This window comes from Panthera pardus, unplaced genomic scaffold (assembly GCF_024362965.1).
Source record: "Panthera pardus isolate Hobbes unplaced genomic scaffold, ASM2436296v1 HiC_scaffold_8, whole genome shotgun sequence".
NCBI classification, from domain to species: domain Eukaryota; kingdom Metazoa; phylum Chordata; class Mammalia; order Carnivora; family Felidae; genus Panthera; species Panthera pardus.
This window is the reverse complement of record NW_026527013.1, coordinates 9,735,127-9,760,927: the sequence shown is the minus strand read 5'-3', so window position 1 is coordinate 9,760,927 and position 25,801 is coordinate 9,735,127. Positions and strand designations below refer to the sequence as shown.

The window sequence follows — 25,801 nt, the reverse complement described above, 5'->3', positions numbered from 1 at the left end:
CTCATCTTGTGATACTGAACCTAAACTTGTAACATAAGTTTCCTTTGCCCATCAAAGCAGACCTTTGATTTGCTTTAACGGAACCCCGGGTTACGTTAAAGCAAACCTCAGGCATCGCGTGATCTCATCTGTAACTATTTTAATACGCACTTCTGAAAAGCGAAGGGCTCTGCGGTCACCGTGGGACGCGTGTATGGCCATTCCTTGACATATCAAACATCAAATTACCATATGCCCCGGCGTCCCGCCTTGGGATGAGGAATATGCCCCAAAGAGGGACGCAAAGAGATTTGTATAACCACGTTCGTAGGATCGTTCGCAATAACCGAGAGGCGGACGCAGCCCAGGCGTCCGTTGACAGATAAATGGAGAAAAGCAGTTCAGCCACACGCGATTCTTCAGCGTTAAAACGGAAGGAGATTCTAACGTGGGTTAGAACCTTGAGGGCATAACGCCGAGGGAAATCAGCCAGTCGCAGAAGGACACATGCGGTGTGATTCCACTTCATATGAGGTCCTTGGAGGAATCAAATCCCTAGAGACAGAAATTAGAGTGACAGGTCCAGGGGCTGGAGGAGGGGGCCGGGAATTCATTTTCAGTGGAGAGGATGGGGTTCTGGAGATGGGCCGTAGCACAACAGTGTGAATGTATCCAGGGCCTCTGACCTGGGCACTTAAAAATGGCTAGGATGGGGGCGCCTGGGTGGCTCAGTCGGACTTCTCCCAGGTCATGATCTCCCGGTTCGTGTGTTCGAGCCCCGCGTCGGGCTCTGTGCTGACAGCTCGGAGCCTGGAGCCTGCTTCGGATTGTGTGTCTCCCTCTCTCTCTGCCCCTCCCCCACTCATGCTCGCTCTCTCTCTCTCTCTCTCTCTCTCTCTCTCAAAATGAATAAACATTAAAACATTGGCTAAGAGGGGCGCCTGGGTGGCTCAGCCAGTTAAGCGTCTGACTTGATTTCAGCTCAGGTCACGATTTTCATATTTTGCGAGTTCAAGCCCCCTCATTGGGACCTGCTTGGGGTTCTGTCTCTCCTTCTCTCCGTCCCTCCCCTGCTTGTGCTCTCTCTCTCTTTCTCTCAAATAAATAAATAAACTTAAAAGATTCCGATGGTAAGTTTTATGCGACGCATACTTTACCATAAAAAAGGACTGGCTCCTTTAAAAAACCCTGGCGGTATTCGTATGTGCGGCGGGACCAGGGTGGTACTTCTCAGTCCTCGTCTGGCTTTATGTCTGGCAGCGTCTGACCCTGGACTCCCCGTCCGTGGGGCTTCTGGATCACACGCCACCGTTTCCTTCTTCCTCCTTGAGGGTACCTTCTCAGTCCCCACTAGAGGCTTCGGTTTCTCTGCTCCGCCCTATTTTTTAAATATATTTAAAAAAAAATTTTTTTTTAACGTTTATTTATTTTTGAGACAGAGAGAGACAGAGCATGAACGGGGGAGGGTCAGAGAGAGGGAGACACAGAATCTGAAACAGGCTCCAGGCTCTGAGCAGTCAGCACAGAGCCTGACGCGGGGCTCGAACTCACAGACCGCGAGATCATGGCCTGAGCCGAAGTCGGACGCTTAGCCAACTGAGCCACCCAGGTGCCCCTATTTTTTAAATATTTTTTAATGTTTTTATTTCTTTTTGAGAGAGAGAGAGAGAGAGAGAGAGAGAGAGAGAGAATGAGTGGGGGAGGGTCAGAGAGAGGGAGACACAGAATCTGAAACAGGCTCCAGGCTCTGAGCCATCAGCACAGAGCCCAACGCGGGGCTCGAACTCATGAACCGTGACATCGTGACCTGAGCCGAAGTCGGACGCTTCACCGACTGAGCCACCCAGGCGCCCCTGCCTTTATTTTTTTTTAAGTTTATTTATTTTGAGAGAGAGAGCGGGGGAGGGGCAGAGAGACAGAGACAGAGAGACAGAGAGACAGAGAGAGGGAATCCCAAGCAGGCTCCATGCTGTCAGCACGGGGCCCGATGCAGGGCTTGAACTCACGAACCGTGGGATCCCGACCTGAGCCGAAGTGCAAGAGTCAGACGTTTCACCCACTGAGTCACCCAGGTGCCCCTCCGCTCTGCCTTTAAGTGTCCACCCTTCTCATGTATCCCTCCTAAAGCCTCAACCCTCTCTGGGTCCATTGTCCGGGAACATTCCATCCGCCTTCCAAGGTGTCCATACTGATAGTCCCTGTGCTAATTTCCTGTAGCTGCCGTTATTTACTACAAACTAGGTCGTTTAAAGCCACAGAAAATTAATTCTGTCACTCTTCTGGGGGTCAGAAGTCCCAAAGCAAATGTCAGTGAGATCACACACAGGCTCGAGGGGAGAATCTGTCCCTTGCCTCTCTCTTAGCCTCTGGTGTTTCTGGCAATCCTCAGTATCCCTCAGCTTAGGGAAGCATCTCTCCAATCTCTGCCTCTGTCTCCATGTGCCATCCCCTCTGTGTCTGTGTCTTCTCTTTATCTCTTGTAGGGACACTTGTCATTGTATTTAGGGCCCACCTGCAGAGTCCAGGATAAGCTCGTCTCGCAAAATCCTTAACTTGATGGCGTCTGTGGAGACACTTTTTCTAAATTAGATCACATTTTTAGGTTTTGGAAATCAGGATGTGGCCCGGTCTTTAGGGGCCACCATTCGACCCGTGACAACTCCCAAATACGTGTCCCTGTTGGGATTTCTCTCCCGAGTCCAGAGCCATGCAGCCAGCGGGCAAATCTGACTCCCAGGAGTACCCCAGTCTAATCGCGAGCAAATCGCAGACAAACCCAAAGCGAGGGGCACGCTACAAAATACCTGGCCAGATGTTCCTACAGATGATCAACATTGTGAGAAACGAGGAAAGAAACCGTCACAGAGAAGACTAGGGAGGCCAGGTGACTCGATGGCAGGTGGCAAACAGGAAAGGTGATTAGCGGCAAGACTAGTGAGATCTGAGCATAGGTCGCAGAGGGTTTAGTTAGTAGCACTGCCCTGATGTGGGTTTCTTAGTATTTTTTAAAATTTATTTTGAGAGCGAGAGAGAGACAGAGTGCAAGCGGGGCAAGGGCAGAGAGAGAGGGAGACACAGAACCGGAAGCAGCCTTCCAGCTCCGAGCCGTCGGCACAGAGCCCGACGCGGGGCCCTAACCCGCGAACCGTGAGATCGTGACCTGAGCCGAGGTCAGATGCTTAACCGACTGAACCACCCGGGCGCCCCTGGTTTCTTAGTCTTAACACATGTACCTGGGCTACGTAAGATGTTAACGTGACGGGGGAGCTGGGTGAAGGGCGTATGGGAACTCTCGTACTATTTTTTCCAGCCTTCGGTAAATCTGAAAGTCTTCCCAACTAAAACGTTTGTTGAAAAAACTAAAAAGAAGCCAGTACTGAATCAGTCTGGGTCAGTGATACTCACAGACTCCGATTCCAGGTGTGGAAAGTTGACTTGCGGTGATTTTTATTTTATTTTATTTTATTTTTTTAATTTTTTTTTTCAACGTTTTTTATTTATTTTTGGGACAGAGAGAGACAGAGCATGAACGGGGGAGGGGCAGAGAGAGAGGGAGACACAGAATCGGAAACAGGCTCCAGGCTCCGAGCCATCAGCCCAGAGCCCGACGCGGGGCTCGAACTCACGGACCGCGAGATCGTGACCCGGCTGAAGTCGGACGCTTAACCGACTGCGCCACCCAGGCGCCCCTACTTGCGGTGATTTTTAAAAAGCAGACTTTATTTTTTGGAGAGGCTTTAGATTCACAGCCAAGCAGAAGGTACAACGATTTCCCTTACACCCGCTGCCCCGCTCATGCGTAGCCTCCCCCACCATCAACAGCCCCACCGGAAGGTACATTTCCTCCAACTGATGTACACGCAGCGACGCGTCCTTAACACCCAAAGTCCGGAGTTTGGTTACTTCCGGGTGTTGGCAGTTGCGAAGAAAGCTGCTTCTAGACATCCGTGTGTAGGTCTTTGTGTGGATGTAAGTTTTCACCTCCTGTGGGTAAATACCAACGAGTGCCAGTTGCTGGATCGTGTGGGAAGAGGAAGTTGAGGTTTGTAAGAGGCCGCCAACCTGTCTTCCAAAGTAGCCGTACCATTTTGCGTTCCCGCCAGCAGCGAATGAGCGTTCCGGTTGCTGCACGTTCTCGCCAGCATTTGACTTTGTCAGTGTTCTGGATCTGGGCCATCCGGAGAGGTGTGCGGAGGTATTTCCTTGCTTTAATTTGCATTTCCCCGAGGACGTGTAATGTGGGGACTCTTTCCATATGCTTGTTTGCCATCTGTGTATCTTTGTCAAGGTGTCCGTTGAGGTCTTTGGCTCATTGAAAAATCAAGTTTGAGGGGCGCCTGGGTGGCTCAGTCGGTTGAGCGTCCGACTTCGGCTCAGGTCACGATCTCGCGGTCCGCGAGTTCGAGCCCCGCGTCGGGCTCTGTGCTGATGGCTCAGAGCCTGGAGCCTGCCTATGTCATGCTTTAGGGGTTTTGCAGTATTACGTTTTATATTTAGTCTGTGATCCATTTTGATTTACGTGACGAGTGTGAGATCTGTGCTTAGATTTCCTTCATTTTTATGGGGGGATGTCTAGTGCAACTTTGTTCTTCTCCCTCAGTGTTGTTTGTGTTGGCCACTCTGGGTCTTTTGCGTCTCTGTGTACACTTAAAATTTTTTTTTAACGTTTATTTATTTTTGAGACAGAGGCAGACAGAGCCTGAGTGGGGGAGGGGCATAGAGAGAGGGAGACACAGAATCGGAAACAGGCTCCGGGCTCTGAGCTGTCAGCACAGAGCTCAACTCAGGGTTCGAACCCACGAACCGTGAGATCGTGACCTGAGCCGAAGTCGGACGCTTAGCCGACTGAGCCACCCAGGCGCCCCTGTATAAACTTTAGAATCAGTTTGTCGATATCCACAAAACAACTGGCTGCAATTTTGATGGGGGTTGCATAGAATCTGCAGACCAAGTTGGGAGGAACTGGCATTTTGATTATGTTGAGTCTCGCCATCCATGAACATGGACTATCTTTCCAGATTGTGGTGGTTTTGACAAAAGTCCACTTACCTTTTCTTGACTGCTTGTTGTGTGGTAGTCATTGTGCTACACGCTTAGCTGCTTGATCTGAATCAATCCTTACAGGAACCTGCGGGGTAAGATTTGTGTCTCCATTTTACACACAAGGAAACCGTAGTTCAGAGAGGCTAAGAGCTTTTCCAAAAACACACAGCTAGGAAGAAGTGCCATAGCTAGGATTTGAACCCCACTCTGCATCCAGAGATAGGCTCACGCCTCATTTGTTTTTGGAAATTTGTAGGGCATGTACTTCTTTAAAGTTATGTCTGGAGTGGCGGCCGCATTCCGTCTCTGGATTCACTCTTACTGCCTACATCGTGACCCACAAATGTCTGGGTCATACGATCTCGTTTTTGTCATTTATACCCTCCGTCTCCCAGACATCTTGGTCCTCATTCCCTGACTGGTATCCAGACCAGAAGGCAGAGACCAAATACCTTTTGGCTGATCCATTTTCGCAACTCAACATGACCGGATTAGCTGGTAATTGTTTTAGAAGCCAAATGAATGCGATCCACAGTTATTTATTTGGGGCACCTATTTCAGAGATGCTAGCCCTGTTCACTGGAATAACGTGCTCAAAGCCAGTATGGTAATGCTGCTGCTGATTGATAAATGAAACTTCCAGCTGGCAGATGTGTTAAAGATTAGAACCAATGGCTGAGGCTGATTTCCGGAGGCCTGCTGCTAAGCCGCTTCTATGATGCTAATGAGATTCTGCGTCGTTCTACCTGGTCAACATTAGTAATGTGGATGAAGGGGGAGCAAGGAATTGCCAACTGCAGTCATTCGAGAAGCCTGTGAAGATTTCTTGCTCACCCATCCCCGTTGGCTAGGTGATAGTAAGATTCTCATATTAGAGATTCATTCCTTCGGCTAGCTGAATTTTGTTGTTGTTGTGGTTCTCTGTAAAGTGAATCCGTAGGATAATGCCCGTGGGGGCCTGTCACACTTTTGGGTGCCTGAGTTTTGAGTTCATTCTAGAAAAGGGTGATAGAGCAATTGAGGGGGTTGGAGGACTTGGGGTGATGCTGAGGAAGGAGAGGTATACTCAAACATGTCGAACTTCGTAGTCAGGTGAGTTTGGGGGAGGTCATTTGGTGGGGGGAAAGGGTAGACTCTCCTGGCACTTTGGTGGGGAGCATTTGGAAATGTGTGTGGATATCTGTGCTTGTCACAAGGTTGGGGGTGCAGATGACAGCAGGCATGGGCCGGGCGTACTAAACAGCCCACCAGGTACCCGACAGCCCCGAGCAACAATCTTTCCACCACAGTCGCCACAAATGCCCCGCCGATAGTTCCAGAGAATGCCAAGACAATGATGGCAAATTTGTCCCTTCCAGGGCAGCGACTGCCAAGGCTGGCCGTACCCCCAAGGACTTGCTGAATGAAAATCAGGGTAGAGGGGAGGGCCCAGGAGTCTGAATTTTTACAACACCCTGCAGGTGGCTCTGATAAGCAGCCAGCCTGCCTGCTCTCGAGGCGTGGGTCAGAGCGCTCCGGAGGACCGTTCTTCGTCTTCTCGTAAAACAAAACAAAACAAAAGAACGGTGTCTGTTGCAGGGACTTCACAGTCAAAGTACAGAGTGAGGATTACAGGTCACTATGACAAGTGGTGCCACATGGGATCCACATTCAGAAGGATTACAGACGTTTGCTTTTCAAGTGTAGCGCACGTAGAAAACTGCGTAACTCATAGATGGGTGATTCTAGCGTGCGCGTGCGCGCGCGCGCGCGTGTGTGTATCCGATATCCATTCATCTACTGATGGACCCTTAGGTGGCTTCCATACCTCGGCTATTGTAAATAACGCTGCAGTGAACATAAGAGGGACAGGGACATGTATCGTCTTGCAAACTACATGTGTAGGAATCAGACACTATGTTCTACTGCGTGTCTGGGTCTTCTGGCTCCGCATCATGATCGTGAGACGGACCCGTGCGTTTGTACGCAGCTGGGGAACCACCACTCCCGCTACTGCCCGGGGACCGCACGTGCGAATGTTCCACGGCGCACTCAGTCCACTTTACTGTCGAAGGACATCGGGGACGTCCCCAGTGCTTAGCTAGTAGGAATGTGCTGCTGTTCACATTCTAGGGCGTGTCTTTCAGCGGACGTACGAGCTCGTCCCTCCTGGGCACGTACCCACGGGGGCCGATGCCGGACCGCAGGATATTCGGACGCCAAGTGTTGGTAGAAATGGCCAGCGTTCCCAAGGGGTTGTACCAGATTACACTCCGGCCGACAGAGCCCAAGTCCCATGTGGTTTCAGATCCATGGCGGGGACTTGGTTAAGTTTTTTTTTTTTTTTTTTTAATGTTTATTTATTTTTGAGACAGAGGGAGACAGAGCATGAACGGGGGAGGGTCAGAGAGAGAGGGAGACACAGAATCGGAAGCAGGCTCCAGGCTCCGAGCCATGAGCCCAGAGCCCGACGCGGGGCTCGAACTCACGGACCGCGAGATCGTGACCTGAGCTGAAGTCGGACGCCCGACCGACTGAGCCACCCAGGCGCCCCCCTGGTGAAGTTTTAAAACCTCTCTCAGCCTCAGTGTTTTCATCTGTAAACTGGGGCTTCTGTGAACACTCCGTAGAATCTTTACCCTGGTGTGGACTTTATCAGCGGGAGGCCACTCTTTCCTGAAAAACTCTGGGGTCTTTAGAAATCTGGGTAGGTGACGCTCTTGTGACAAAACGCAACGGTCTTCTCAGGCAAGTCCACAAAAACAAGTAATATAAAAGTTCACTTTTCATGATGCAGTCTTCTTACACGACTGGCTGTTTGCATCCATGTACGTGGGGTTACTTCTCGTTTTACGTTGGCTCCCATTTGCCTTTGAGATATGAAACGACATCAGATACAAAAATCATTAATATTTGTCGAGAATCCTATATATACCATCTCCTTGCATCTCTGGTTGCTTGTTTTAATCATTTCGCCCATACCTTGACAAGCTAGAAAATCTTATTTATGTATTTATTTATTTATAGAGAGAGTGTGGGAGTGGGGGGGGGGGAGGGGGGAGGGATAGAGAGAGAGAAAGGGAAAATCTTAAAAAAAAAATTTTTAATGTTTATTTATTTTCAAGAGAGAGAGCACAAGTGAGGTGGGTAGGGGGAGGGTGGTGCAGAGAGAGAGAGAGAGAGGGAGGGAGACCCAGAATCCGAAGCAGGTTCCAGGCTCTGAGCTGTCAGCACAGAGCCCCATACGGGGCTTGAACTCGTGAACTGTGAGATCATGACCTGAGCCGAAGTCAGATGCTCAACCAACTAAGCCACCCAGGCGCCCTATGAGAGAGGGAAAATCTTAAGCAGACTCCACGCTCAGCATGATGCCCCCCACGGGGCTCAACCCCACGACTCTGGGATCATGACCTGAGACGAAATCAAGAGTCAGACACACAACCAACTGCGCCACCCAGGCACCCCGAGTTAGAAAACTTGAAGGTGCTATATAAGCAACCTGTAAAAGCTGACTCATAGGCACAGAATGGGGAATTTATATAAAGATGTATCTTTTCTAGAATGTTCCAAAGAACTCAATTACTGATGGGGGCGGGGCACCAACTCAGATTCACCTAGCTAAGGCTTGGAAAATAATTTGCCGCCTTCGTCCTCTTCCCCAACCCCTATCCTCATCCCTGCCTTCCAAATCTGTACACTGCTTTCTGAAAATTCAGTGGTTTCTGGGTACATCCACTTTGAAAGACAGTTTGGTGACATCTTATAGACCTGAGGACAGGCATACCCTGGGACCCAGAAATTCCATTCCTAGGGCTATTCCTACAGAAATGCATGCCTATAGGCACAAAGAGTATTTGAGGCAGGAATGTTGAAAGCCCCAACTGGAGACAATCCAAATGTCCATCAAGGGGATAATGGATAAACAAATTTTGGCGTACTCTTTCAATGGAATACTATGCAGCAGTGAGAGTGAACCAGCCAGCTACACGTAACAACAGATGAATCTTTTTTTTTTTTTTACATTTATTTATTTTTGAGAGACAGAGTGAGACAGAGCACAAGTGGGGGAGGGGCAGAGAGAGAAGGAGATACAGAATCTGAAGCAGGCTCCAGGCTCTGAGCTGTCAGCACAGAGCCCGACGCGGGGCTCGAACCCACGAACTGTGAGATCATGACCTGAGCCGAAGTCAGTCATTTAACCAACTGAGCCACCCAGGAGCCCCAACAGATGAATCTTAAAGACATGATACTGGACCAAAGAAGCCAGACATCACGGGATACATACTGTGTGTCCAAAAAGATGCAAAGTGGAGCTGTATTGTTTAGGAATGCACAATAAGGTAGTAAAAGTATAAAGAAAAGCAAGATTATTAATACTATAAAGTCACCATAGTGATTATTGCTCTGTGTGTGTGTGTGTGTGTGTGTGTGTGTGTGTGTGTTTCTGGGAAAGGGTCAATGTTCCATTTATAGCCCTGGACCTGGGTGTTAGTTTCAAGAGTATTAGTTTCAGGGCAACATCTTCACCTGTACATTTATGCTTTAGACATTTTTTCTGTGTGCTGATTCAATTTCGTAGTATACAAAGGGGAATGGGAAGTAAATTGCAGCGGTTCTGGAAAGAAGCGAACACCACGCCCCAAATACCACCGGGAAACCCTGTCCAGCCAACTAGGACCTGGTTTAATGATCTGCCGCTGGCAGTTAAGATTTGCCACCTCTGGAATCTTTTCAAAGATGAGCCGGACCTTTTATGCCAGCTTGCAGGGCCTCTGTGATTTGAAACTTTGACAGAAGTACCCCCAGACCGTTCTCCTCAAAATTGTGTCCTCTGCTAAACAGACCAAATTTGTTTAGGGACTGATTGCACCCCTAGACTCCAATCCCCTTCTCTTTTTATCATGAAGTTTCTTCCTCCCAAGCTCCTCTTTGCAAGATGCCGAGAGCGTCCGGTTGTCTGCAACAGAAATGGAACCCGTTGGAAAACAAGGTTTCCTCCCAGGGGAGGAGGAATCTGTCGTCCCAACTTCCCCCCCAGCCTCCCGACCATCCGGCTCTCCCCTCTTCTCCCCCACAAACTCCGCTGAGCCGGGTGCCCTCGCGCCTCCGCGATTGGTCGCGGGCCATCATGTGTCGGCATTCTGGGTGGGTCTTTCTCCCGTTCAACTCATCAATCGCTCCTCTTTGGAGCTTCGCTGGCTAGTGGTTTAGACCTTTGAGCCCATTCTCCCTCTTCCTTCCTCTTCCCCCACCCCTCCCCACCAGTCTTATTTTAGCAAAACCTAGAAGAGAAGGAGGAGGAGGAGGCATTGGGGGGTGGGGGGGGGGGGGACGCCAGGCACTGCAGCATCCGGGAGCAGCTATTGAGTGGCTAAGCGAACGGCGCATACCTCTCTCTCCCTCTCTCTCTTTTTCCCCTGTTGGGAATTTTCAGGATTTCATTGCTGCAATTTAACCCCGAGATGAGGCACGGTTAAGCGAAAGGCTGCGTGCGCGCGCGCGGGCGCGCGCGCGCGCACACACACACACACACACACACACACACACACACTCCTTCGTGAGCAGAAGAGGCAGCCGCTCGTGATTCAGGAAGAAAAAAAAAAATCACCTGCACCCTGCGGCTTCAAGACTCCTTAAGAGCCCCTCCGGAACGTTTCCCTCCCCCTCCCCTTCTTTCCTTTCCCGTTAATATTCATTTTCCTTTAATTTCATTATCATTATCATTATTATTATCATTATTTTTGGCTACAGATCTTTGAGCATTTTTAAGGTCTAGGAACTCAAGCAAAACAGAAAGAGGGATTTTTTTTTTTAATTTTGGGGGCTGCCCTCCCCCCACCCCCCCGCAAAGACCTCGTTTTTATTTTTATTTTTTCAATAAAAAAATTTTTTTTTCTAATGGGCCGAGCGCACTCCTTTTGCAAGATGCCAGCCTGACCCGGACCTCGGAGGAATTTGAAGCTTCCACTGCGTCCCGGGGGGGGCGTCCTTTGCAAACCGTTCGCGTCTTAAAGGGGGTGTGCGTTGTTTTTTTTTTTTTTTTTTTAACTGTCTTTTTTTTTTTTTTTTTTTTTTTTTTTTTTTCCGGAGTGGGTGGACTGGGGATTGCCTGGATTCCTTCCTCGGTTATTTTTTGCCTCGCTTCCCTCTCCCCTCCCCCCTCCCCGGCCCCCGCGCCCCGCCCCCGCACCCTCCTCCCGCCCCTCCTTCTCCGGGGTCAGCCAGGAAGATGTCCCGAGCCGCTATCCCCGGCTGGGGCCGGGCAGCCGCCTTGTGAGCCCCCGACCCGAGGCGCCGAGCCGCCGCCGCCCGATGGGCTGGGCCGTGGAGCGTCTCCGCAGTCGCAGCTCCAGCCGCCGTCTTCACAGCCCCGGCAGCATCGGCATCGGCATCGGCGGCGGCGGCGGCGGCGGCGTCTTCCGCATCGTTCGCCGCAGCGTAACCCGGAGCCCTTTGCTCTTTGCAGAATGGCCCGCTTCGGAGACGAGATGCCGGCCCGCTACGGGGGAGGAGGCTCCGGGGCAGCCGCCGGGGTGGTCGTGGGCGCCGGAGGCGGGCGAGGAGCCGGGGGCAGCCGGCAGGGCGGGCAGCCCGGGGCGCAAAGGATGTACAAGCAGTCAATGGCGCAGAGAGCGCGGACCATGGCCCTCTACAACCCCATCCCCGTCCGACAGAACTGCCTCACGGTCAACCGGTCTCTATTCCTCTTCAGCGAGGACAACGTGGTGAGAAAATACGCCAAAAAGATCACCGAATGGCCATATCCTTTGCCCGAACCCGGCAGCGAACCCCGGCAGCTGCGCCTCCCCCCTCCTCCCTCCGCTTCCCCTCTTCCAGGCTGGGAGAGAGACCCGGGGGTTGATGGGAGGTGGGGGGGTCTTCCAGGGGCTGGGAGAGGGGGCACCGGGGAGGAGTGTGGAGAATCTCTCCACCCCGAGCTGGGTTGAGCTACCGTGGAGGCTTGGGGTGGGGGGAGCCGGGGGAGCCGGGGCAGCCGGGGGAGCGGATTCCTCCTAAGGACCGATTCCAGAAGGAGGGCTGGGCCCTGGGGTCGTCACAGGGGCCTGGGTGGGGGGCTGCAGGGCCAGGTCCGGATGGGTCAGAGTCTTCCCAAATGAGCATGGACCCGGCCGGGGCCTGGGCGCTCTCTCTGGCCAGGGCAGGAGAACCGTGGGGGGCTCCGGCCGGGTTTCCTTAGGTGCCCCTCGCTGGGATCCGCCGGAGCCTGGAGGAGCCCCAACCCAGCTCCCTGGCTTCTCCACCCCTGCCTTCCCTGAGGAGGAGGGGGCCGCTCTCTGAGGGCAGGGCGTTAGGGGTGCCCAGGGCCAAGAGCTAGTGGACGAACATGTGGCCTTCACACTGAGGGGCCAGCGCTGGTCCTAGGTAATATCCCCGGCCGGGCCACCGGCCCGGATCCGGGGAAGGCAGTGATGGGTTGGGGGACACTTCTGCTGCCTGTGTCTGCCAACCACTGCTCAGGGTCCCTATCATCGTTCGGGGTGTACAAAGCATCCCATTTGCCCCATCTAGGGCCCCGAACGGAAAGACCCAGATGGACCGTTTCAATAAGAAAGATAGGGCAAAGCGGAAATGGAGCGGCAGGTCCTTCCTAGGGTAGAGCGTCAGGCCGTGGGTTGGATTCCGCTTCTCCTACCCTAGGGAGCCGGGAGGGGACACCGGGAGAATCAGCCTCCATGTGGACACCTCCAGCAGGTAAACGCCTTTTTTTTGTTGTTGTGAAATCGAAGGTCCAGAGGAAGTAGGTGAAGACCACATTTTTCTCTATGGAGATGCTGTCAAAATGCAGATCCCCCTTGTGTTTCTTTAAATCTGTGCCTGCTTGAAATAAACCTTGAGGAGGGCTTAACATCTGTTAAGATGTAGGCAGGCAAGGATGGGTAATTAGTTGGGCTTTCTAGCAGTTATTTAAGCGTGACCCAGATTCCAAGTGGGGGGACGCACCCTGCCCCCCAGGCTGACTGGCCACTGTGCCATATGCCCGAATGTGCTGTTCGTCGGGTTGGTTCCAACTGGCTGCCTTCCGGGTACAAATGAACGGGGCTGGACGAGCCCCCATGCCATCGTCTTTGGTTTCCACTGCTCTGTGCTCAACGGGGCTGGGCCTCAGGTGGTCCCAGGGTTGCTTGTTTGGGGAGCTCTGTGGCCGGTGGAGTCGTTTTTAGGCAGACTCAAAATCGAACCAGCTTTCGGCTTGCGGGGGCTGCAGTTGTAAGAGGGCTCTGAGGTTTTGGAGTGTGTGAACAGTCTGCTTTTGAGGGTGGTGGAAATTAGGTTTGGCTGGGGTCTTTCTGGGGGGCCACACCCCTAAGCGTGAGGTCATCTTGATTGGTGCACGAAGCAGGAGCCCGGTGGCTGCCTCCCAAGTTCCAACCTCATGAAGACCCACTGAGATAGTCAGGGGTCTTGTGATCACTCTGCCGGCCTCCCCCTCCCCCCCCACCAGGGAGTGATGGGGGCTTGGGGGTGGCAAGGTTCAACGTGTGCACGCTCAGATAACTGCAGGGGGGTGTCCAGGAGGGGTTCACTGGGCTGACAGGTTTCCATGTTGAAAATGGCTTTGGATTGCCTTCTGGAGCCTGGATTTGGAGTCTTCTAAGAGGAAAGGAAGGAGGTGGGAGTCCTAACGTCGTGTCCTTAGCTCACCCCGTCCAGCCTGAATCCTGCAGATCAGGGGGCTGCTGGGGAGGGAAGGGATTGCTCGCGACCCCTCAGAGGGAAGATCTGTGGGGCGAGACGCAGGTGAATTGGGAGCGTTCTATTAGTTCTTTAGGTTTTCTGTGGCTTTCTTGCTCTTGGTAGCTTTGTGATGAGTTTGTGCATTTTGCCGTCTGCAGACAGTTTTTATTCTCTCTTTGGCCCGAGGTAGCAAACACATTATACAGCCCCGCTCTGGAAGGAAGAGCTCCCCATCCCCCAATCTGTCACCAAGCAGGGTAATCCAGGTCTGAGCTTTCTGGGTGGGGGGTGGGTGAGGGGACAGAGAGCTGGGGGGGGGGGGGGGTGGCGCTGGATAAGAGAATCGGGGCTGGAAATGCTGACGAGTGAAGGCGCCAGGGCAGAACGTTTGCTTCTATATCCAAATGCTTCTGCCGTTTAAAAAGCTGTATTCAAGTACTTACTCCGAACTTCCAGAAGAAAGTCTAATGTACGCATACAGAAGTACACAGGTCAAGTCCAGCTTCATACGTGGTCACAAAGTGAACGCGGCCGCACCACCAGTGCCCAGGGCAAGAAAAAGGATGTGACCGGCTCCCCAGAGACCCCCCCCCCGGCCCCTCCCCCCCCTCCCCCGGGCCCCTCCCCTCCCCCGCTCCCACCACAGGGCAAACCACTACCCTGACTTCTAGCCCCACAGATTCATTTTCCTCCATTTGAACTTCCTGCCTGTGGAGTCACAGGCTGTGTTTTTCTTGCTCCATAGCACGTCCGCGAGATTCACCCCCCGAGGTGGTTCTTTCTCCTCGCCGCGTGGCGTTTTGCCGCGTGACTCCACCGCTGTGGGCTCGGCCCCTCTGCTTTTGGGGGGCCGTTTGGGTAGTTCCCAGATTGTGCCGTCAGGGACATCCTCGTGCACGTCTTCGGGTGAACTCTTTCTGGTTTTGTTTTTGTTTTAACCCTCTCTCGGGTCTCTCTACCTAGGAGTGGAGCTGTCCCTGCCGTGCTTTGATGCACTCGTGGCAGGACGTGTTTCTGCAAGTGGCCCGCCCTGGGGGCTGCAGCTGAATCCAGAGAGCACCTTCTTGACCGTCTTGGGGAGGAGGAGTGAGCGAATGTTTTGCGCACTTGGCTGCATGCTCGTGGGGCCCAAGAGTGTTACTTCCAAATGCAAATTCCAGCATGGCACGCCGGCGGAGGGCACAGCCTTGCATTCTCCGTGCTCTTGGGCGCGTTGCCACCGCAAAGCCTTCTGCCCTTCTGCACCCTCCTCTCGGGGCGGCTCGAGCTGGAAGCCGGCAACGAGAATCGGGTGTCTCTCGTTCGTTTTAGTGCTCTCTTTTTAAGCAAGAAAACCCAAGTGGGAGCTTTTGATGTTCAGTTTGACACGGCCACCTTTGCCTCTTGGAGGATGCTGGCCAGCAGGCCGCGTTGACCACGCGCATTGGGTTCCGTGTTTTCGTCGATCGGGCGTCTGATTTCAGTACGGCCGGGAGGGGCTCTGGGGCTGGCTTCTAAAGAGCTCAAATCTTGTCAGTTCACTAAGGTGCATCTGTCAACCTTGCTGGAGCCCCCGTTTAATGCCACTCGGTCCTTCTGATGCGCCACCAAAAGCCAGTGTGACTGTCAGCTTCCTCCAGTCCTGCCGATGTCAGCAGATCTCCCACTGAGCGCGGTGTAGGAATTCAGGCCGTTGCAAGAGCCACGGAGCCAGGTCTCTGTGCTGTCACACTCGGTCCCCTGCACCGCACACGGGGTTCCAGCTTCTCACCCATGTTTCCCGCAGTCTCACCAACAAGCCGAGTCCCATCACCTCAGGGAACCTACAGACGTTGGCCGATGGGTGTTCCCCAGTTTTTTCCAAGAGGAATGTTCTCTATGGGAAACAGAGGGAGCCCCGGGGGAAGTTGGAGCGTGTTATGAGGCTCCGCTTGTCCTGAGAAGTAGAACGTGCTAGAAGATACCATTGTAGAAGGCAGGGCAGGGTGATCCCACGGATCCTTCTTCTAGATCAGCGTGGCTGGTATTTCCAGAGGAGCAAAATTCGGGGAAGTAGGAATCAGTGTGGCTTTTGCGTTGGGATTGTTTTTCCCCCTACAAAGGTGCAGTTTCTCCTCCGCAAGCCCCAGGCCGCAGAAGCTCTGAAAACCAAAAGGTCGGATCATATAGGGGTAAAAAACCTACCTTGAATTGGCCTGAGTTTTTAGGTTTCACGTACAGCTTGAATTTATCCCCCTCGGGGTGCGTTTTGGTGCAGAAATGTTACCGACACTGGCTCATGGGGTGCTGTTCCCGCTCTGTGGCGCTTTCCAAACGTTCACATGTGTGTGACGATCGTCTTGTTAAAATGGTGATTCTGGTCCAGCGGGTTTGGGGTGGGGCCCGGGGTTTTGCTTTCCTGGGCTGTTGGTCCGCGGGTTACACTGGGAGTTACTTTTTTCTTCTTTTTCTCCGAGATCGGGTTTATTGAGGTATAAACTACGGATAGGAAAACTCACCCTTTCTGCATACAGGACCGTGAGTTTTGGCAAATGCGTGCGGTCACGTAGCCACCGCCAGAATCAGGATGTGGAAGTTTCGGGGCGCCTGGCTGGCTGAGTCGGTGGAGCTCTTGATCTCGGGGTGGCGAGTTTGAGCCCCACGTTGGGTGGAGAGATTACTTAAAAATAAAATCTTAAAAAACAAAGAGAGAGAAACATGGGGGACGGTTTCAGCATCCCAGGAGATACCCAAATGCCCTTCTGGGTCGGCACTGCCCAAGACCCTTGCAAGCGCCCGTCTATTTTTCATCTTTATATTTGTGCCTTTTCCAGGAGGTCGTATAAATAGACTCATACCGAATGTAGCCTTCGGAGCCTGGCTTTTGTGCAGCCGTTGAGATCCATTCATGTCGTTGTGCGTATGAGTAGTTGATTTCTTTTTAGTGCTGAGTAGTATTCCATGGCTGGACCAGAGTCTGTTCATCCGTTTCTCAGTTGGAAGACATTTGGGTTGCGTCCAGCTGGGGCGATTATGACTAGAGCCGCTGTAAACGTTGGCAGTCGGGTTTTAGTGGCAACACTGGGAATATACGTTGCGTTTGTCTTGGGTAAATAAATAGCCCGGAGTCAGATTGCTGGGGTGTGAGGTGGAAAGTATACATTTAACTTGATAAGAGACCGCCAGGCTGCTTTTCGAAGCGGCTGTGCCATTTTCTGTTCCCGTCCTCGTTATCCCTTCAAAAGCACCGAATCCTAACCTCCAGAGCACATCTGGCCTCTAGGGTTTAGACAAAGGATTGTGGGTGTGTAGATGGTGCCGGAAAACGGTAGCATTAAGGACCAGTCAGGGAAATGGGAAAGAGTTGGGGCGGGGGTCTCTGGTGTGGGGAAACGGGGTCTCCTGCAGGGTGCGTCCGTTCTGCCATTCGCAGTAAAAAGTCGGGTCTGAGGACCTGAGACTCATTCGTGCCCGTCACCCCGTTCCCCACGGCAGTCCCACCCCGCCTGGCACAAAGGAAGTCCCCCGTAAGTGTTTGTCCAGGGAGTGCAAAAGCGCCTCTCATCAGCCGTATGCGGGCACACAGATCCGCTTTGCCCTCGATGCCACCCTTGTAGGTTTCCGGGGGGTTTGAGGTGCGGGGGGTTGGGAAGATGGGGAGAGCACGTGCGCACGAGGGTATCAGGCCAAAGAAGGTCTCTGAAGTTAGGGTGCTTGAGAATTTGGGCAGCGGTGGACCTTTGAGGGTGCAGGCTTCCTTCAGGGGCTCGGGGGGATGTCTGCTGGCTGCTTGGGGTTTTTCTAGCACGTCCTCCCCACCGGCCCCCAGTTGCGAGCACACGTACTCGCTCGACGCGGGAAGGCGCCACCGGGCAGGTGGGTTCGATCCGGAGATGGCTGAAGCCCCAGAGCCCCACAGTGAACACGTTCTGGAGCATGCCAACTCAGCTCCTGAGGAAGGATGTGTGCGGTGCCACGAAAGAGGACAGGGGAGCGGGGAACCGTTCTGTGCCCTGGGACAGCCAGGCCCGGGTTCCAGCGGCTCACCGGCCAGTCTCTTTGGGGGCCTCGGGGCCTCAGTTTCCTCACGTACGTGCTGAGGATCTTGCCTCTGGTAGCATCTCCCTTGGAGAACCCTTGGGGGAGGTTAAGCGGGTTCATAAATGCTCTGCGCGGTTTCTGGCGCAAAGAAGCTCCAGGCTACATAAGCCGTAATGGTGGACGGTGCTCCCCGCCCCCCTCCGGTGTTCTTTTCTGGAGACTTTGGCTAGAAACAAGGCTCTGGCTGGATTGGAGTGGGCACAAAGGGCCCCTCTGTGACTGGCCAATTTGGATTTATTAATCTGAGTGTGGCACTCTTTAAAGCACCCCTCAGATGTTCTGTGTTCTCTGTTCTCTCTGGAGGCTTTAAGGGGGAGAAGAAGCCGTGCCCACTTGACCCATTTTTCTATTCCCTTCGGTCTCAGATAAAATTAATTTTCTCCCTCTCCCTTGATCCCTCCCTTTGTGGGTGACAAGGTGAGGGAGTTTTAAAGTGTATAATTAGCTTCCTTGTTCTCCCTTCCAGCCCATCTCCTTCTTCTGAGCCGGCCAAGAGTTTAGCCCAGGACGGAGGCCACACGCCTTAGGACAGCTTCTGTGGCCAACCCGGGCCACCAGTTTGGGGTTAGAATGTGTCCCCGCCCCCCCCAAATCCTGTCTTATGTTTCCCCTCTCCCTCACTTCCTAGGAGAATAGAGAAGGCAAGGAACGTTCCAGGAGAGGGAACCAGGGGGTGGGCTCTACAGCCTGGGTTTCAGAAACCACTGGGCATTAGTCCTTGTCTGGAAAGGACAACCAGATGTCCCAGTTTGCCTAGGACTGTCCTGCTTTTAGCATCTTGGGAAAGCCGGTAGTTCTGGGCAAACCAGGACACTGGTCACCCTACTGGTGAGTTCTTAACACCCAAGAAGGGAGAGAGCAGGGGATCGTGAGACAGTGCCAGGAAAGGAGGAAAGGGAAAGATAGGTGGCTTTTTCCCCCTCTGAAGAGCTGAGACTTTTTATCGGAATGAATTGTGCTTTTGGAAGCTGCCTGTTTAAGGCAGCTAATGCGAGAGAGATCCCGGCTCTGAAGTGAAATTCCCGAGTTAAGTCCGGATCAAGTTTGTTGTCTCTCTTGGGTCAGAGATGGCTTTTATCTGCTGTTCAGACCGGGAGCGTCCTTGAAGGTGCTCAGTGCTCAGGTCGGACCTGGGATTGGGAATTAGCACTCCCTCCCCCGAATGAGCCGTGAGGGAAACTCCTCTTCCTCGCCCACCTGCCAGTAAATAATATTCACGCTGTTCTGTTCTCATTTTAGGTCTGTGTGTAAAAAGTGTATATAATTTTAAACCAATTTTTAAAGTATTTTTATACAAGTAGCTTTTGCAGGAGGGCTAAGTCTGATTTCAAGAATACATTGACAGATCCGTCTTAGAGGAGAGACAGACCCTAGAACTTGCTGGCGGGAGGGAAGGGAGGACGTGGTTTCTGACCTTCTAGAACCTGCCGTGTTCTTTTATCTCATCGAACCTTTATTTTCTTTATTAAGAATAACGGGTGTGGGAGGCTATGCCGACTTTCGCTTGCTCCCGTGAAATGTTTGTGACACGTCATGGAGTCCACAGGAATGTTCTTGTCTGAGCGACAGCACCGGAGAGTGGAGGCTGAGAAGAGGCAGGGCCAGGGAGGTGACTTAGGGTGGGGGCAAAGCACACAGGGCTTGAGGATAGGTGACCCCCGTGCAAATCTCAGCTCCAGCCCACAGTTCTGGAGCTTAGTCTCCCCATCTGTAAAATGGGCAGAGCAGTCCTACGTCCAGGGAATCCTGGGAGGATTGAAAGATACCGTGCACAGAAAGCGTGTGGCATGCAGTGAAAAAGAAGGACTTCAGACCCCACGACCGCAAGGGCTGGGACCGTGTGACCACCGCTCTGCCCCGAGCCCGGCACCTTCGGGGGCTGAATGCATATCCGTGGGGTGTTTTCTTGTGTTTCCCGCTAATAGCCTGTTGCTTTCCTCCTATTCGAGGCTCACAACACACTCTCAATATTGTCTCTCCTTGCACTTACTTTCCCCCTTATTTATTGTAATAATGTATGGAAACGCTGCTTGACCAGGTACCAAAGTCAAGAACTAAAATGATCGGGGCGCCCGGATGGCTCAGCCAGGAAAGCGTCTGACTCTTGATTTCGGCTCAGGTCATGATCTCACGGTTCGTGAGCTCGAGCCCCGGGTCAGGCTCTGTGCTGGTGGCGAGGCACCTGCTTGGGATCTTCTCTCTCTTTCTCTCTGCTCCTCCCCTGCTCATGTTCACGCATGTGCTCTCTCTCTCTCTCAAAATAAATAAACTTAAAAAAGTTTGGTCCCCGACCCTCCAGGGTCAGCATCGCCGGCTCTAGGGCAGAGGTTCTCACCCGTGAGCACATCTGGAGGGCAGTTTAAAATTTTTTTTTTTTTTCAACGTTTATTTTATTTTTGGGACAGAGAGAGACAGAGCATGAACGGGGGAGGGACAGAGAGAGAGGGAGACACAGAATCGGAAACAGGCTCCAGGCTCCGAGCCATCAGCCCAGAGCCCGACGCGGGGCTCGAACTCACGGACCGTGAGATCGTGACCTGGCTGAAGTCGGACGCTTAACCGACTGCGCCACCCAGGCGCCCCAGGAGGGCAGTTTAAACACGGGTGGCTGGATCTCACCCCCAGAGTTTCTGATTCAGGAGGTTTGGGCTGGAGCCTGAGAACTTAACCCTTCTCCCGAGTTCCCAGGCGGTGCTGATGTTGCCGGTGTGGGAGCACGCCTTGAGAAACCCTGAGCTGAATATGATCGGTGACTGACTCCTACCTGTGGTCCCGGACCTTCCTTTTCCCCCTGCCCCTCCCTCACTCCACTTACCCAAAGGCAACTACGGTCTCTCCGAGGCATACGTCTTCCTTCCTACCCTCCCTCTTCTCTCTCTCTCTTTTCCTAACAAGTTTTATCACATATTTACACGCGCCTTAATGTAAATTTAATTTTCCTGGCTTCTGAACTTCTTAGCCTTCTGGAACTTGTGCTTTGCTGTTTTCACTCCGCTGTATGTTTCTAAGATTCATCGGCTATGAAGTGTAGCGGTAGGTTGTATTTCTTCTATTTTTTTTTAAGTGTATTTATTTTTTTTTTAAGTGTATTTATTTTGAGAGACAGTGCCAACGGGGGAGGGGCCGACAGAGAGGAGAAATCCCACGAGAGGGAGGGGGAGCCCCCCAGAGGGGGCTCGAACTCCCAAAACTGAGGTCAGGACCTGAGCCCAAATCAGGAGCTGGACGCTTAACCGACTGAGCCCCGCCAGGCGCCCCTATTTTTTCTCCGTTTAGTATTGCATTCTGTGATGATACAACAATGTATCCATTTTCCTGGGTGATGGGCATTCGGGCGGTTTCTAGTTAGAATCTGCTGAGACGCACCAGCCCTGATGGAGCACCAGACCTCGGATGGGCACTGGCCACCCTATTCCTCAGTCTCCTCCTCATTCTAAGGGCTGGGTCAGCCAGACAGCCCCCCCGTTCTTGCTCGGGAGAATTTGGGTCTTGAACCAGTTGGAATCGTCAAAAACGTTCATGGACTTGAATTATCTTTGGGAGAGCTGCAATGCAAAATGTTTAACAGTCCGGCCCGTTCCTCCTCACAGCGCAGTCTTTTCAGTTACAGATCGTGGATGGACGTGTGGGGTTTACCGGGGAGGAATGCAGTCGGTATCGGACGAGCGGGTGGCTGGTTGGATCTGTGGATGGTTGGACAGACGGATGGGTGGACGGCATAAAAGGCAAGAGGGTCGGAGGGGGAAGAGGAGGGCAGGAAGGAAGGGAAGGAGGGGGAGAGGAAGAAAGAGGACAATGGGTGATGTTGAATGGCGGGGCAATTGGATGGACGGGTGGATGGAGAAGTCGATTGGTGGATGATGGGTAGATATATGGGTGGATGACGAGATGGGCAGATGATTACCCTGGATCGGAGGGTGAGAAGGTGGATGGGTGGCTGCACGGATGGATGTTGAAGAGAACGGTGTGTATGGCAGGGTGGTTGTCCACGGTGGGTGTCTCTGATATTCGGTGCTCTTACTGGGTTGTTCCTGACCTCCGCTTGCCACCTTCCTTGTACCTTTCTCGGCATAAGTGAGTCTTACCTGCTTTTTATGCAGATCAGAGGGACTGTTTGCTTAAGTCTTCCCTCTCTAATTAGGAGGCTCCTTGAGGGCAGGGGACAGCGATTTTCCCTGCGTCACACCCCCCGCCCCCAACCGTTCTCGTGCCACATGGCGCATAAATGTTCGTTCATTGAGTAACGGCGAGGAAAATGAGCAGTGTTGTTGACAGAGATCATTCAAATTCTGGAAATGCCTGGTTTTGTTTATTTCAGCATTGGGGCTGCAAGCGGAATTCCTTGAACTTTGCCCCGTCCGTGAACGGCAGCGGGCTGGTGGAAATGTCTCTCTCCTGAGCAGATTAGGTACATGCCCTGCCCCCTGGTCTTAGCACTGAGCAGAGATAACAGATTACAGATGCACCAGGGCCCTATCAGGCCCCACACGATCTAGTGCCCGGTTTATGGTTTATCTTTAGCCTCCTATCTTCCATTCTCCACCCCTTCCGCTCTCCGCTGGCCATTTTTGCCCACACCCAGCTCATCTGCATCCGAAGGCGCGCGTGTGATGTGATGGCTGTTCCCTCCACCCGTCTCCCTGCGCCCGACTCCTTTTTATTTTAGGTCTCCGTGCAAGACTGGCATCCTCCAGGAGGCCTGTCCTCTTCGTTTACTGAACACCTGAAATACCGAGTAGACTCTAAAATATACGCATACTCTCCTATCCAGAGGGAGTCTCTGGAGACGTTTTAACGTATTTCTTTCCACACCTTTTAATGGGATAGAAGCTTGTGCGAACACATTTCCATGCCACTAGACATCCTTGGAAAGCATCAGAGCTACCATGTACCGTTGCACAGGCTGTACACTGCACAAGAGGATCCTACCTTCTAGGCATCATGGAGCTGTACGTTTAGTGTTTCGATTTCCCAGCTGATGAAAGCTCAGTATCTTGTTCTAGAAAAATGAAGCTATTATGACAACTTTTTGACAGATGGACCTAACAACTTGAAAAAAAAAAAGGGTGTCTTATTTAAACCCACACAGTGCTGCCGTATGGATTGGCAGCAACCCTGGAGAAGACTGGTGTTGATCGCTGACAGTATTCCGCTGTATGGACGTGTCACGCTTCGTGTCAACGCCTCCAGTTGTTTGTTTGCTGTGCTCATAAACAACAGTGCAGTGAACATCTTTGCGCCCCTTTGTCCAAGGTTCTGGCTGTTTTCAGAGTCAGATTCTGATGTAGATAAGGTGCCCGAGGCTGGAAACTGTTACCTGCACTTTTCTTTGATCTGGAGGAGAGATTTGGAGACCGGGCGGCTCCAAAAGTTCACGAAGTTGACGAGGAAGGCGCAGGCGCGGGGAGGGAACGGGGAGGGAACCACCGCTGGGTTTGGGCTGCCTGTAAAACAGCGCTTGTGCCCTGGGGGCGATTTCTCCCACCCCAGGGACTTTTGGCGATGTCTGAAGACCTTTCCGGTTGCCGTGACCGTGGAGGGCAAGGGGGCTACTGGTGTGTGGTGTGTGGAAGCCGCTGAGTGTCCTGAAATGCTCAGGACACCCCCACCTGCCCCCCCCCCCGCCCCCAAGTTAAGAATTATCCGGCCCAAGGTGTCAGTAGGGCTGACACGGAGAGATCCTGATGTAAAAGATGTCACAGATTTCCTGGAGGGGAGTGGGTGGATTTAGGGTTTTTGGGTGACTTAAATTGAATTTACAGTTTCTCTTCCTAGCTGGGTGTCTAAGCCAGCTTTCTGTGAACTTTAGATCCCACACAATCAGCAACAGGCTTGCTACCGACAGATTCGTTGATGTAAATATAGACGAGTGTATAGAAGGAAATCTCAACCGGAGTTGGAAAATGTTGGAATGAAAGCTGCCGCGGCCTTTCTTTCTCCTTCCTTCTCCTTCTGCTGCCCAGTTTTCAGATCGTGCCTCACTTCTCTGGGCTCCTGGTGCGGTGGGTGCTGCCGGTGTAGACTGTGGTTCTCTGTTCCCTTGGTCCCTTAGTCCTCTGTTCCCTTAGTCCCCCCTCTCCCCCCCTCCCCGCGGGGGGCTGGCCTTGCCCACAAACAGGAGACAGACCCTGGGGCAGATTAGCTTAGAGATGGGAGCGGGGAGAGGAGTGCATTCATTCATGGTGAGATCATTCATTTATAAATGTTTATTGAGCACCTAGTACGTGCCAGGCGGATGGGGGCAGATGAAGGCAGGAAGGTGACCGGATAGATCGTGCAGGGCTTTGTGGACCACAGTGGGGACTGCACTCCAGAGGAAATGGCATCGTCTTTCCCGTGTTTTCCCCTTGGCACGCCTATACTGTTTGGTTTTCTGTAACAAAAATGGGGTCCTTTTGTGTATACGTCTTGAGACCCACCCCGTGATGATATCTTTGCACACGTCTGTGACCGCTTCCTTAGGACAGAGTCCTGGAAGTGGCATAGCAGGGTCATGTGTCAGGCTTTGGGGCCAGATTGCAAGGAGCAGTGTGTCTGTGTCCTTTCAAACTCTGAGGTCCCCTTTCCTTGGTTATGTGGCCCGACTGGGTGGCCCTTGATTTTGCGTCTTTTCCAGACAGGTGAAAAGCGGAACCCCCTTGTGGTGCAGAGGACCCTCGGGAACTGAGGAAGTGGACCATTTCCCAGGTCTGGGCGGGCTGTTTGCATTTCCTTCTTGATGTCCCGCGTCACATTCTTTGCTCCGTGTCCCCTAGAGATGTTCTGCACCGTCGTCTTTTGTGCAGACTGTGCTGGGTTCTGTGGACCCTGAGGGGTTCCGTGGCTCTGTGTTGGGGCCGAGGCGGTCCAGCTTAGTGGTTAAGAGGAAGGGCTGCAGAACCAGCCTCCGTGGGTTTGAATCTCGGCAGCTTCTTCCTCCCAGTCGCCTCATCCCGGGTGAGTTGCTTAACCTCCTGGGCCTCAGTTTCCTCATCCGTGAAATGCATATAACTTGAGCGTCCACCCCATGGGGTTGTCGTGAGGCTCAGGCGGCAGCTGGAACGGTGCCTGGCCCACGGTGGGTGCTGAATAAGTTTGGCTTCTCTGCTGTTCTGGGCCTGGCGGTGGCTTCCTCCCTCCTCAGTGCTACGGCGTGTGTTTCCGTGTACGTCCGTCAGTGCTGAAATATTTCGGGGCGCGGCAGCCACCGTGCGATTCAGAGCAAGCTCTCTGAGCCTTAGTGCCAGTCACGGCTCGTCTGGTTGAAAAGCAGCTAGCCCAATTTCCACATGCGTGATGGGTGGGCCCTTTCCTCCCTCCCGTGCGTGTTCGTGTCCAGGATTTCACTTGGAGCCCCACTCAAGAAGTGTGATATTCCGGGAGGACGTGGGAGCCGTCTGCCTTTGGCACGATGGTGAGTAGCTTCTCTTTCTGGGGAAGCTTATGACTCTCAGACTTAATCCGATACCAGCCCCAAGAGCTCCGTGGGTTTATCTTTGCCCCCATTTTACAGATGAGCACACTGAGGCTCAGAGAGCTAACTTCGCGTGCCAAGGTCACGCATCTGGCGAGCGGGGAAACCTCACAGGGGAATCAGCTCAGCAGGGACATAGGCCCGGGGTGGGAGTGGGGGGGGCCAGAGCTCCGGTCGCGTCTGGGAAAGCATTCACACTCCAGAGAAGCTGCAGTGCCCGTGGGCAACAGATGGTACGAGGGAGGGGTTGAGGGACAGAGTTTGAGGTCCGCCGGGACTGGGTTTCTCTCTGTCAGCGGTGTGGCCTTTGGGACGCTGCCTAACTTCGCAGCTCCTCGGTTTCTTCATCTGTGCACTGCCTGTGCTTAGAGCACCGCTGAACTCCCAGGGATGGCGTACGGATGAAGCCACCAGTGAACGCAGAATGTCATGCTGGGCACAGGGGACAGACATAAGTGCCTTCGAGCAAAAATAAAGCAGGGACGGGAGATACGGCAGGACGGTGAGGGCCGAGGGGGTGTCGGTGCCGAGCTGAGCCAGGAGGGGACCCCAGGGGAGGTGTGGGCACGATTCGGGGGAGCAGGGAAGGTG

At 52.9% G+C, this 25,801-nt stretch overlaps 1 protein-coding gene across 1 annotated transcript in view; it reads left to right on the top strand.

The window, feature by feature from the left end:
• The window catches only part of LOC109254011 (voltage-dependent P/Q-type calcium channel subunit alpha-1A), a 277,715-nt gene that overhangs the window by 60,061 nt on the left and 191,853 nt on the right, over window positions 1–25,801 (top strand). The window contains 1 exon segment of the mRNA XM_053897324.1: window positions 11,468–11,761. Within this exon segment, the coding sequence (XP_053753299.1) occupies window positions 11,468–11,761 (294 nt within the window).